Source organism: Phoxinus phoxinus (genome assembly GCF_949152265.1).
Source record: "Phoxinus phoxinus genome assembly, chromosome: 12".
Taxonomy (NCBI): Eukaryota; Metazoa; Chordata; class Actinopteri; order Cypriniformes; family Leuciscidae; genus Phoxinus; species Phoxinus phoxinus.
The window spans coordinates 34142122-34157511 of NC_136887.1; the positions used below are offsets into that span (position 1 = coordinate 34142122).

A 15390-nucleotide genomic window follows, 5' to 3' on the forward strand; every position below is an offset into this window, starting at 1 on the left:
GGCTCTCTATAGCACGCAGTGTGTTTATCGTGTAATTTATACGCGAAAATTAGTTTTTACATGCATAGGATACGCATGGGTTGGTTAGGGTAGGAGTGGGGGGGGGGGGGGGTGCATGTGTATTACACGCAATGAAGTGCGTATCATAAAATGCTGGGTTGTTTCAACCCAATTTTGGGTCAAATATGGACAAACCCCAAACGTTGGGTTAAAAATGTAATTAAAAAAATTAACCCAACGGTTGGGTTGTCCATATTTGACCCAAAATTGGGTTGAAACAACCCAGCATTTTTTTGTGTATCCACGTGAAAACTAATTTTCACGTATAAACAGTGTTGGGGAAGTTTGGACAAGCTACAAGCTACTCGTAAGTTAAAGTAGTTAAACTACAGTCAAGCTACCCTTTTGGAAAAGTAGTTAGCTACACTACAAGTTACTATCAAAAAGTAGCTAGTACATTGAAACTACTTTTGATTTTTTTTTTTTTACAACGTATATTATAAATAACTGAATAAGTGTCTGATGAATGTTTTAAGTAAAATATTTAGTGTTTAAAACAATGCAATACAATTATGATTTCAAAGAGTATTGTTTTATTACACACAACAATACTCAAATATCTCAGACTGTTTGTTAAAAGTGCAAAATTGCAACAAATATGAACTTGGACAAATAAGGCCATGGGTAATAATTAACATTAGTTGTTTCTCCATCCTCCAAATCTGCCGCCACGTTTTGCTCCATCATGGATAATATGTTTAAAAAATTCGGGGAGTCGGCCCGATTTTCACCAGCGTATAGACGAATCCGGCGAAACTACCGGAAGTAAAGCGGGCGCCATAACTGAGCTGTTGCTGGCTAGCGTTGCGCCATTGCCTCCTATTGGTTTAGTTGCAACTTGCGTCCACTGGAATAAACAGCCCGCGATTTACGACTGTCACTAACGTGTAACTTTTATAATGCCGAGTGGGAAAACATGTTCCGTTATCAATTGTTTCAGTGGCGGCGGTACAATTTCAGTTTGGAAGAGTAAACGTTGTGAGTTACATAAAATACCCCGGGTCGACTGCCCCTGTCTGGTGCCATACGGTTACACAGATTTCTGTAATGCTGTAAACATAGACGGCCCAATCTGCTGGTATTATTAAAGGTTTAAAATAACAAATTAAATTAAATATAATGCAGTTTTTGTTATAATAATAACAATTATTTAATGACATAAGTAAAAAATATAATAAATATGTAATATAGTGCTCAGCAAAATCTCCTCTCTAGCTATTTTTTTCTATTCAATTAACATGCTATGGTCATTAATGGCTTTCCTGAGCTAAATGTAACGTTATGTGACACTGTTCTGCGGTTATATTGACCTCTTTCCATGGTTTAAAAACACTAATTGGTCGATATTATGTATACTTTCTAGCTGCCTTTTGCAATGTGACAATTAGATAAATAATGGACACAAATGAAAAACATGAATTCGTTTATTTGATGTCATTCATTTATTTATTGTTGCCAAATGGACAGATCTTTTTATAGTTTCCTCGTTAGCTAACGTTAGCCTAGCTAGCATAGTTATTGCCAAGCTATTTTCATAAATAATCTGTAAGATCGTTTGTACCTTCATCTGTGACTGGAGGCCACTGTCTAACATCATCAATCCAACAAGTCATTATGCCTGGCTGTAGCTGTCATCGAGGGTGCGTTATCACGGAGGTTTGTTTACATAACGTTACCGGTAACAGCTCAGTAATGGCGTCGCCACAAGATGGCAGCCTACACAGAACGCTCGTCGGATTCGTCTATAGGCTATCCCCTATTGCCAAATCATACACAACCACGTCACAGGCTAGACATTATACACTGTCACACACACACACACACACACACACACTCTCTCTCTCTCTCTCTCTCTCTCTCTCTCTCTCTCTCTCTCTCTCTCTCTCTCTCTCTCTCTCTCTCTCTCTCTCTCTCTCTCGTTTTTTATGTTGAACGGAATGGCTACTGTTATCTGCTTTTCAACAAATCATTTGCACACACATTTCTGTAATTTTTCTATCTGAAGCTATTGCCTGCAACATTGAAAGCTCCGGTCTCTGTGTTTAGCGCGAATGCTCACGTGATTGCCGCCGGCCCGGGATAAAAGTCGTGCAGGACAGTCGTGCCGTGTACCGGCTGCTTTGACGCGATTATCAGTTTAACTGACTCGTAATGTGTGCACGACCTCACGAGTGTCCGAACTCGCGCCGTGTACGCCCGCCTTAGCCGCAAGATGCGTGATTAAACAACAGGTGGCGGTAATGGCTCAAAATTAGTTTGTAATCTAACAAGAAGAATAATATCCTGGCATCGCGCTGATTCGCGCAGGCTCGACAAAACGCAATGTAGCTTTTGCTCGCGCTACACCGCTACTTGCTGCAAAAAGTACACTGTTAGCCCGGACAAGTTGAATCTACTTAAAAATGTGAGCAAACTGGTTGTCCTAAAATTAATTTAACTTAAAATGTATTGTAATATCAACTACTTTGCAGTTATTACACATAGTATATTTAAGTTTAAGTAAGTTAGATTTTTGTCAATTGATTTATTTTTAATTTGTTAAACTAGAAAATTAAGAAAAAAAGCAAATAAACGTACACTGTAAAAATTAATACGCTATATCTAACCAACAGGCAACAGATTACAAGCAATATTATTAATTAAATTGAACAAATTAGAATTGAGTAATTTTACTTAAATTGAACTAAAATATACTATAAGTCATAACTGCAAAGTAATTGATATTACAATTTTTTTTTAGTTAAATTAACTTGAATTTCTTAAGTTAAGATTACTTAATTATTTTAGGGCAACCAGTTTGCTCACATTTTTTAAGTAGATTCAACTTGTCCGGGCTAACAGTGGCTACTGGAAAAGCTACACTGTTTAAAAAGCAACTGAGCTACTGCCAAGCTACTGAAAAATGTAGTTAAGCTAGTAGCGTCGCTACTTGTAGTTAACTACTCCCCAACACTGCGTATAAATTGCAGGATAAACACACACTGCGTGCTATAGAGACGCATTTACGTGTGCGTCTTTCCTTTGTTTATCATAGCAGTTTCCCCCCGTTATTATTATAGAGTCTGGGATTGTTTTCCTCCAGTGTCTGGATCTCTCATTAGGTGTGTGTGTGGAAACAGCGCGAGCGATTGAGAAGGACAGGCAGGTCAAAGGTGAACGCAACTGGTCCTAATTTCCTCTCTCATTGTTTACAGCCGATATGAGAATGGCTTTTAAGGCCGAGGCGCTTGAGAATGTGAAATGAAGGATGCTGACGAAGGGCCAAAAGCTCAATGGGTTTTTGGGGGGAGATTGCGAAAAAGCCCACGAGACGCGAACAATGTGAACATGCGCTGGATGATTGCTCCCCATATAAGAGAACAAAGCTGAATCACAGAACCTAATTGAAAGTGTTGTATCTCTTTTCAAGGCAATGAAGCAGCTGATTAGAAAGATAATTGAGTTGGGAGACCAGATCTGGCTGGGGACTTTAGCACTAGTCTTGCATTTGGCAATATCGAAAACCGTGGCGCTGGCATGACGCAAAAACAGATTGCATGAGAGGGCTTCATTAGGCACTCTGTCCTTTAGTGTAAGACTCTGAAATTTCTATGTGCATTTGCATATTTTTCCGAAGCTGAAAGCACGTTCATGCCGTCGCGCGTGTCAGTGCGGTGATCCGACACATGGTCCTTTTGTGTCAAAGGGTTGTGCTCGATAAAGCATCTTCTAAGATCTTTGCAAACTTTAATTAATTTCTCACATCCTTTGAGAGTGTTGTAATTCAAGCGCCGGTTAATGAGGTGCTTTTCTGCATCATTCCAGCCACATAACATGCTTTATTTACAGTTTAATTAGTTGTGGAAGATTATTTCCGATGCAGAATAAAAAATTCAATAAAAACGTAAATGTGACTTTTTGTCTCACAATTCAGACTTTTTTCTTGCAATTATGAAAAGTCAGTTGTGAAAATATAAACTCAGAATGGCACGATATTAGGGTTGTAAAATATAAACCTACAGTTGTGAGGAAAGAAGTTGCCTAACCCAAAAAGTCGCACTTACCATTTTTTTTTTGGCAGAAAACAAAACAAAAAAACAGTAAAAAGCCAGAATTGCATGATTTAAACTTAACATTCTGAGGAAAAGGTCAAAATTCTGTGATTTAAAGTCCGAATTCTTAGAAAAACAGTCAGAATTCCATTATTTAAACTCTGAATTCTTTGGGAAAATATCAGAATTCCTTGATTTTTTTTTTAAACGCGAATGGCAAGATATAAACTCGCAAAAGTGAGTGTTTTTTTCTTTTTCTTTTTTCTTTTTTAGAAAAATAGATTGCATGATTGCTTCATTAGGCACTCTGTCCTTACTCTGAAATGTCCGTGTGCATTTGCACTAGAATTAAAAATATATATATTGTGACTTTTTATCTCACAATTCAGACTTTTTTTCTCAGAATGGCAAGATACAAACAGGGTTGTAAGATATAAACTTACAATTGTGAGGAAAGAAGTTGCCTAACCCAAAAAGTCGCAATTACCATTTTTTTGGCAGAAAAAACAAAAAACAAAAACGGTAAAAAGCCAGAATTGCATGATATAAACTCAACATTCTGAGGAAAAGATCAAAATTCTGTGATTTAAACTCAGAATTCTTAGGAAAAAATGTCAGAATTCCTTGATTTTTAAACTTGAATGGCAAAATATAAACTCGCAAAAGTGAGTCGCAATTACACCTATTTTTCTAAAAAAAAAAAAATTGCATGAGAGGGCTTCATTAGGCACTCTGTCCTTACTCTGAAATGTCCGTGTGCATTTGCACAAGAATTAAAAATATATATATTGTGACTTTTTATCTCACAATTCAGACTTTTTTTCTCAGAATTGCAAGATACAAACAGGGTTGCCAGATTAAAAACTTGCAGTTGTGAGGAATGAAGTTAGACAACAAGTCACAATCACCTTTTTTTTTTTTTATCTGTGGCAGAAACAAACAAAAATCTGAATTCTTCGTTTACTCACAATTCTAAGGAAAAAAGTCATTTGTGTGATATTAAATCTCAAAAGTTTGTGATCTAAACTGTTAAAGTTTGTAATGTGTGCTCATGTCACGTGTGTGACCTGCTATCCATAAATAGATATATGCTAATAAAAAAGGTTCCGGTTCAACAGAATACAGAGTGATGTCTGTGTTTTTCCTCCGTATAGTTTACTAAAATAACCAGTTATAATTCACGAAAATGGCTGCGTAAACATAAACTCAGAATTCTTCGGGAAAGAAAAAAGGTTGATATATTTTTTTTTTTTTTTTTTTTCGTGATTTAAACTCAAGATGCAAACTCAGAATGGAAAGATATAAACTCGCAGGGGGAAAACTGAGATAAAGTGGCAGAAACAAAATGCAGAATTGATGTGATGTGATGTAAACTGAAGAGAATATTCTTAGAATTATTTGCAATTCTGAGAGGAAAAGTCAGACGTTAACTCGCTATTACAAGTTTATACTCCCAGTTGTGAGAAAAAAAGTCTGACTTGTGAGAAATAAACAATTGTGAGGGGAAAAAGTCATTATTACAGAAACAAGCTTCTATAATTAGATATTATTTTTCACATTGATAACCGTTTTCTCACTAGTTGAGAGCGAATGACCTTTCATTTCAAAGAAATCAAACCTATTGCAGTCTGTATATATTAGTCACAATACATGGAATTGTGATAATAATCAGCGCACCAGCTCCTCAGTGTGATGGAAGCAGAAGTATTGTAGCAGGAAATGATGTCAGGCTCTGGCCGCATTACAGAGGCGATCAGATCCGAATCGTCAGGATGCTCGAGGAAACCAGAGGCATTCGGAGGTCCTGTTTTTCTCATGCATTGAACCCTGTGTGGTGTGGGATTTCTAGCCCAGCATGGCTGGATCTGGGCCAAACCCGTCCACAGAAGAAGGACATAAGACAAATTCCACAACTGATAAAAATAGAGCATTAATTGTATCCCCGCTGCCAGGTCTCAGACAATAGGCCCTCATCAGAGTCTCTTATTTGACCTCTGAACTCTGTTTCCAGCCCTGAACTTACACCAGAGACAACATGCTGGGGTTTCTATTTGTGATTCACTGATCATGGGAAATGGGAGAATTTTGTTGCTTATTTATTTAACCATTTATGTTTGGGCAAATCTCATGAAAACAGGTTCACCTCAAACATAAAAACAGTGAGATCTATCTATCGATTTATCCATCAACAGACTCACTCACTCACTCACTCACTCACTCACTGAATTAGTCACTCACTCACTCACTCACTCACTGAATCTCACACTCACTGAATCTCACACTCACTGAATCACACACTCACTGAATCACTCACTCACTGAATCACACACTCACTGAATCACTCACTCACTGAGTCACACACTCACTGAATCACTCACTCACTCACTGAATCACACACTCACTGAATCACTCACTCACTCACTGAAACACACACTCACTGAATCACACACTCACTGAATCACACACTCCCTGAATCACTCACTCACTCACTGAAACACACACTCACTGAATCACACACTCACTGAATCAGTCACTCACTCACTCACTCACTGAATCACACACTCACTGAATCAGTCACTCACTGAATCACTCTCACTCACTCACTCACTCACTCACAGAATCACTCACTCACTGAATCACTCACTCACTGAATCAATCACTCACTCACTCACTGAATCACTCACTCACTGAATCACTCACTGAATCACGCACTCACTGAATCACTCACACACTCACTGAATCACTCACTCACTCACTGAATCACACTCACTGAATCACTCACTTACTTACTCACTGAATCACTCACTGAATCACACACACACTCACTCACTGAATCACTCATTTACTCACTCACTGAATCACACACACACACACACACACTCACTCATTCACTCTCATTCACTCACTCATTCACTCACTCACTGAATCACTCACTGAATCACTCACTCACTGAATCACTCACTGAATCACTCACTGAATCACTCACTGAATCACTCACTGAATCACTCACTGAATCACTCACTGAATCACTCTCACACACTCACTGAATCACTCACTCACTCACTCACTCACTGAATCACACACACACACACTCACTGAATCCCTCACACACTCACTGAATCCCTCACACACTCACTGAATCACAACCACACTCATGAATCCCTCACACACTCACTGAATCCCTCACACACTCACTGAATCCCTCACACACTCACTGAATCCCTCACACACTCACTGAATCACTCACACACTCACTGAATCCCTCACACACTCACTGAATCACTCACTCACACACTGAATCCCTCACACACTCACTGAATCCCTCACACACTCACTGAATCACTCACTCACACACTCACTGAATCCCTCACACACTCACTGAATCCCTCACACACTCACTGAATCACTCACACACTCACTGAATCCCTCACACACTCACTGAATCCCTCACACACTCACTGAATCACACACACACACTCACTGAATCACTCACTCATGGTTTTTGTGAATCTCATGAAAAAGGTTAAACCAAATATTAAATGAAATTTAAGAAAATATATCAATTTCACTGTTTTAGTAATGTAAAATTTAATGTATTTGCGCACTTTCGTTTGTTTATTTATTACATTGTTATATTCTAAATGTTATTTTCATTGTATATTATTGTCATTATATTAAAGATATATATTTTTTAGTTTCCTCTTTTTCACTTTTATTGTATTAAATCCCTCAACACTTATTATGTATACCATTTTTTAAATATCATTAACATAATACATCTGGACATTTTACTTTCTTTCTTTTTTTTTTTGCTAAACAAAAATTGACAATTATTTTTTCATTTGTAAGATTTTTAAATATTGGATATGTCATTGCTATCTTACATTGAGTATCACTGATCTCACTTTAGAATAGAAACAGTGAGGATTAAGTGTAGACCTAAAATAATGCATGTGGTGTTCAACTTGCCTGCAAACTCTAATGCACTAATAATCAAGCAAAACTTCAGCATTTTTATGTAGACATTTCCATGTGCAATGCATTCTGGGGATGAATTTTGACCTACTGGGGCCCCAGTGTTATGAGGCCCCTCCTGTCGATCCCACACTGTTTTTGGCAGAGAGTTGAAAGGGAAGTTTGTGTAGTAATTCAATACTATCCCAGCTTACAGAGACAACAAGAGGTTGTATTATATGCACAAATAAACGCCTCCACTGTAGTCTTGAGTTTCTTCCGGGAACAAACACGTCACAATATTCCTCATTATAATAATTAATGCGCATAATAAAGGGGCGGGGCCTGGTTGAGTTAGTTAGTAGTGTGTTAAACTGGCGGTTATGGGAAGGGGCGGGACATTTCCCAAACACACTCGAAGCGCTCGACCAATCACAACACACTGATCCAGCCGACCAATCAGAGCACAGTGTGCTTTTCAGAAGGAGGGGCTTCATAGAGGCAGGAAGTGAACAGAGCGTTACTGACAGACTGGGAAGAGAGGAGCCGCAACAATGGAGAATATGAGGAAAATAATCAACATTCAAGCAGGAAAACCTGTTCAAGTAGAGCCTGAAAACACATCAAGACTGTAAAAGAGCAGAATACATTCCAAAGACAGTAATGCAGACCACAACAAGCGGAGGTGTGTGTGACGAATTACATTTGTTGCCAACAGTCTTTCAAACACTGTTTCTTTGCATTTTTACTCTCACAGATCCTGAGCTCGAGACTCATGATCCATGCATTGCTTTCTGCTGGATGGAGCTTGTGTGTGTGTGTGTGTGTGTGTGTGTGTGGTATGCATGATGAACTTTCACATAGATGGACATTAATAGCAGGGTATTGTTAGCTCTCTAGGAAGTTTGACTTTCTTCAACCTCTTCGGCAGCTTGTTTTGTTTGTGAAGGGTTTTAGATCGTGATAAGAGTAGTTTCAGGAAAGCATCTCAATTCTGACAGCGCTCTTAAGATAAATCCTCTTCCTCGGCCATCAGTCCTGCCTGACTGCAGAAATACTCTGTCTGACTTTAGATTAAGATACTAAATATGATGGATTACAGTGTGCATTCATCAGATACGATGTACTATAGTCAATAAGAGCCTTTAATAGAGTTATGGCAGAGCTGCTCTCGCATAGAAGAGACCAGTTGTATTTCTATAGAATATTTCTGAGGTCAGGTTTAAGTCCGTATAGACACAAATCTTAATATCTGGAGTGCAAGAAAGCTACTTAACATTTATGCCATTATTTCCCAGAGAGAGAGAAAAATATGACCTTTTATAACAATAGGCTTTTTAGCTAAATGTAAAATGTAAACAATTCATGAAAAATTAAATACATACAAAAATATATCCGTTTGGCAACAGAAATTGAAAACATTTTAAAATAACAGAGCATAAAAAAACGTGACAACTTGCCCCAAACCTCCAACCTTTGACCTGAAAACACGTTAATTTAAACATATATTCTGTAATGCATCCTCTTTTTTTCTTCAGTTTGATACGCATATGAACAGACTTCAAGTCAAGGATAATAAATAAGGGGTTCAGATGCATTGTTTCAACCCAACTTTGGGTCAAATATGGACAAACTCAGCCGTTGGGTTACATTTTTTTAATTAAATTTTTAACCCAACGTTTGGGTTTGACCATATTTGACCCAAAATTGGGTAAAAACAACCCAGCATTTTTTAGAGTGTATGTTTGACTTCTGATGTGCTTCCTCCCTTTTCTCTTTTCTATTGATTTGTTTTGAATAATCCCTGCAATGCCTAAAATCGCAATTCAAAAATAAATAAATTAAACATATAAGGCAGTTTTGAAGGTGTTTAAAATCAACATACAAATTATAATTGGCCCTTTGCCTCATGATGTCACAGTTACTGAGATGAAGCCCTTGTGACAACTAGCCCCGGTCTCCTGTAATAATCATATTTTCTAAAATGGGAGTTTTAATACAATTACCAGTATCCAGAAAACAAACATCTAAACTAAAGTAACATTCCTTCCACCGTTTACTAATGAGTGAAATCAATTATCAAGTACTTCCATTTAATAAACACTAAATCAATCAGAGGATTCATAAATTCTGTGTATAGTCTAAACTGAATGGAAAAAATACAGTACAATTTAATATTTAATGTCCTTTTTTACATTTATACATTTTATAGGCTATATTTACAGGGAGTTTTGATAACATGTAAGTCAATAATTTCTCATTTAATATATACAAACATTATGTACATCAGTGGCACCAAGAGTTATTTGAACACATAAAAATTAAATATGAATGCCATTGCTTTATGAAAAACAATCAAACCAGGGGGCATATTTGAAAGAAATATAGTTTAGTTGGGTTTTAAATGATAAAACAATACTGTGAGCTGACTTACTTAAAACCACCGAAACACCATTTATTAAAATACCTTGAGTGTTTCTTCAGTTATGGGCAATTATTCATAGTTCAATTAAACATGTTGCATAAATCTTAATGGAACAAGAGAATAGACCATTTAGCTTATGTGATTCATATTCATAAATTAATATATATACATATATATATATTTATTTTTATGAATACCCCGTTCCATTAAGATTTATACAACATGTTTTATTAAGCTCTAGTTCTGACTTAAAATTCTTAATTCATAATATGAATAATAGGTACAAATTATTAAATTAAATTTAATATTTGAAATCTTTGAAACCTAAAAAGGTTTAAATCTTTTTTTCAGGAATTATATTTTTTTCAGCACATTGAGAATCCAATATTGTATTAAATATTATGCTACAAAATATTTGACATGCATCAAAATGCATTTGAAGAGAAGCTAAATAAATGAAGACTTGATGAATGTTTTCCAAGACTGTAAAGAGTAAGTGCCCATGGCTGAAGAAACACTTCATTGCAAAAAAATGTAATAAAACGGCGATATGTATTTAGCAGATTCCGCTTGGTTTGCTGCATTTAAATCGTGTCCAAACACGAGTCTCTCTCTCAGGTGCGTTGCGTCGTCGAGCAAATGATTTTCTTAATCGACTTTCTAAAGTCCCTGTTGAAAATCGTGTAAATGATGGGATTGACCGAGCTATTGCAGTATCCGATCCAGAAGAAGAGTTTGAACAGCGCGTCGGGCGGCACGCAGCTCTCCCCACAGATGGCCTGGAGACTGTAGGTGAAGAAGAACGGGAACCAGCAGAGGACAAACACCCCCATCACCACTGCCAGCACGAAGGTGAAGCGCTTCTCTCGCATCTGAGCCACTTTGGTTTTGGACACCACGGCGAGCTGCTTGCTGCTCTGCTCCTGATGGGAAGCCCAGGAGATCCTGCAAGTCCTTTGCGCGCTGGAGCGCGCGCCGTCCACCTTGCGCTTGGAGAAGCGCGAGCTCTTGTGTTTGCTGTCCGACATCGCGCTTTCCTCCAGGTCGATATCATCCAACTCCTCCTGTCCCTGGTTGCTCTCCGAGCTGTTGGTGCTCGGGGACTCCTTCTCAAACTTCGCTTTACGCACAAAGCACGTCTCGGACTGCGAAGGCTGCCTCTCCAACCCGTTCTTCGCCACGAATACGGTGGACGAGCGCTGTTTGGCGACGCGGTATATCTTACAGTACACCGTGATCATGATGAACCCCGGCGCGAAAAACGACACGATGCACGAGGAGAGGATGTACCAGGTCTCGTCATTGATTAAACACTCCGTCTCGTTGTGTTTGGTCATGATGAGGGGTGGGAATGAGATGACGGCTGATATGGCCCAAACCACCGCGATCATGGTTTTAATGCGCTTCGGTGTTCTCTTCAAGTTGTAGCTCACCGCTTTGGTGACGGACCAGTACCTATCCAAGCTGATGGCGCACAGGTGCACGATGGATGATGTGCAGAACAGAACATCCAGAGCCAGATAAAACGCGCACCAGGTGCTGCCGAAGTACCAGTATCCCATGACCTCGTTGGCCAGTGAAAACGGGATCACGAGCGTGGCCACGAGGATGTCCGCGCACGCGAGCGACACGAGGAAGAGGTTCTGTGGCGCGCGGAGCGCGCGGCTGGTCAGTACCGCAACGATAACCAAAACGTTCCCAACGATGGTGAGCAGGATTATGATGGAGACCACGATGATGATGAACGCGGCGGTCGTGTCCGTGTACGGCCATGGTTTTGAGGTGATGTTTCTGGTGTCCTCCGTTGCATTGGACTGAGTCACATCCATGCTGAGTCCATCTTTCTCACAGTCGGGTTAGTGTTTCCAGTTAGGTGGTGTCACCAATGCACTGATGTAATGACACAAGAAAAACTTGAGCTGTCAGTGCGCTCTGCGGACGCGATCGTCTCATGCTTGCGAGATTAAAGCTGTTCATCGCGCACGCAACGACTTTTTAAATCCCTTACAGTTTCGATAAGGGGAAATTGAAGCGCGAAATAGAATTCCAGAGTAGTTGCGCGCGTTCTGTCAGGCGCGCTCCAGAGACGCACACGCGAGCTCTACACACACACGCGCTCCACACCGGACTGAGTGTTGAGATGTGTGTGAGCTCGAGCTGGAGCTAATCACGTGACGTCATGCTGGAGTCCAACCCATCGCTAAACACACACAAATTCAATTGCGCACACACACACACACACACACACACACGTAAACACACACATATACATAGGCCTACTCAAACACACTGACACACACACACACACACACACACACACTAACCCTAAGGCACAAACATATAGATATACACACACACACATAGACACACACACACACTAGCCCTACTACACACACACACACACACATAGACATACACACGCACACACAAACACACACTAACCTAGCACACACACACACACACACACACTCACTCACTCACTCACACACACTAACCCTAACGCGACACACACTCACTCACAGACACTAACCCTAACACACACACACACACACAGTCAAACACACAGACACCCACACACACGTAAACACACACAAACACATATACATATATGCCTACTCAAACACACACACACACACTAGCCCTACTACACACACACACACAATTACTCACACACACTAACCCTAACACACACACACACACACACACACACACACACACATAGAAACACACACATTCCTCTGGCTAACTTTCACATAGCTCACTTATCTCCAAATTCTCCATTATAAATCCAATTTTTAATGCGTTTCTCAACAAATTTCAACAATATTTTGTTTCTCTCTCTGTTTACTTCTGAAACTATGATTTATTTATTTTGGTTCAATCTTCTCACCCTCTGGCTGTTGATGCTGCTCTTTTCTGAACCTAGTGCTGTTTATTACTGGTGTATTGTATTAATATTTGTTCTTTCATTTATAATGAAATAAATACACACACACACACACACACACACACACACACACACACACACACACACACACACACACACAGTATAGAGAGTGATAAACAATGTTTTACACAGCTTTCTGAGTTTTCTCAGCATCAGTCTTGTCCTCTTCCTCGGCACTGTTGTCTTTTATAGTCCCATGTGAATTTATGTTTGTTTGAGTTTTGATTTCTGGGTCATTTTATGAAACTGGTGCCATTTGTGTGTAAAAATAACTTTAGCTATAAATAGCTGATGCAGCTTTTATAGACAACACAAAAACCCAGTGCTTTTGTTTGATTTTCCTTTCTCTTTAAGGATGAGGAAGAGTTTATTTTTCTGATAAAAGCTAAATATATCTATTTAGTTTATGTAATACTGTTAAAAATACATCAAGCCACTTGCAGTTTTTGCAATTTATTGAGCTACTCTAAAAGTATTTGTAGAAATATCAGCATTATATTCTCTATCTAAGAAGCACCAAGTTTTATAAGACTTTAAACACAAAATTTGTAATGCCAATTGAAACTGTCTGAAGGCAAATATATGCTTTATCATTTATTAAATTGTATTAATTTAGCTTGAAGGAACACGCCGACTTTGTGTGACTTTATCTTATTCCCCGTATCCCGCAGAGTTAGATAAGTCCACACACACCCTTCTCATCTCCGTGCGTGCCGTAACTCTGTCTGACGCACACACTGCTAGCCTAGCTTAGCACAAAGACTGGAGGTAAATGGCTCCAGCTAGCATATTGCGCCCAATAAGTGACAAAATAACGCCAACATTTTCCTATTTACATGTTATGATTTGTGTAGTCACAGCGTGTACAAATAACAAGATCACATGACACACATCTTCTAACCGTATACACACTGGGAACTATATTCTCAGAAGGCGAAGCACTGCTACTTCTTCTACAATGCTACTTCTGCGGTTAGAAGATGGCTGTGTCTTATGTGACTTTGTTATTTGTACACGCTGTGACTATACACATCACAACATGTAAATAGGAAAATGTTGGCGTTATTTTGTCACTTATTGGGCGCAGTATGCTAGCTGGAGCCATTTACCTCCAGTCTTTGTGCTAAGCTAGGCTAGCGGCAAAGGTGTCAACTAACGAAGTACAAATATTTTGTTACCTTACTTAAGTAGACATTTTGGGTATCTATACTTTACTGGAGTAATTATTTTTCAGCCGACTTTTTACTTCTACTCCTTACATTTTAAAAATAGCCTTGTTACTGCTAATTTATTTTGGCTTGTTTTCATTCCGGCTTGTCATCGTAAAAAATATCGTTTTTTTATTTATTTTTTTATCGCGCCATCCAGATAGAGTGATTTTGGGTCTTCCCAGGGTTAAAGTCATCGGTTAATTTCTTGATTGCTTTGTTCAAAGTGATTACATTGTTTTGACAGTGTCCACTGGGACATTTTAGTCATATTTGCTAATTCTCATTAATTATTGCCCTATTTTCCTGTTTTTTTTATTATTATTTTTTTATCATCGTTATTTTGTTCTAAGGAGATTAAAATGGTGCTTATCAACCTTGAATGACATGGTAATAAAATTATATGACATTATTTTGGCAGTAAAATCTTGGGCGGTTTTTTCTTGGAGTGGCCGGCCGGGTTTTGGTGAGCTTTTGGGCTGGAAATCACCGTCCCAATCTGGCCACACTGTTCACCATTACAATTACTTATAGGCAACTATAGTCATCATATCCTCCACCTCATGAAACACATGTTAAAGGATAATTCCGATATTTAACACCTTGAGTCTATATTGTAGTTTGTTTTGGATGAACAAGAGTGGTGGACAACATTTTTTTGACAATGGTTCCTCTCTCGAGTTTTTGACTATAAAAGAATTGGCCATGGACCCATTTAACATTGGAGTCAATGGGCATGTCCGAAAATGTCATTAAAACAGCCAA

At 38.8% G+C, this 15390-nt stretch overlaps 1 protein-coding gene and 1 long non-coding RNA gene across 2 annotated transcripts in view; one reads left to right on the plus strand and one right to left on the minus strand.

Annotated features, from left to right (window-relative positions):
- Positions 1–15390, plus strand: part of LOC307008516 — a 47738-nt gene that overhangs the window by 17824 nt on the left and 14524 nt on the right. The window lies entirely within an intron of this gene.
- Positions 10238–12570, minus strand: adra2da (adrenergic, alpha-2D-, receptor a). Its single transcript, XM_079630781.1, has one exon. It carries the CDS (start codon positions 12297–12299, stop codon positions 11085–11087), a length of 1215 nt encoding a protein of 404 aa, XP_079486907.1. The 5' UTR covers positions 12300–12570; the 3' UTR covers positions 10238–11084.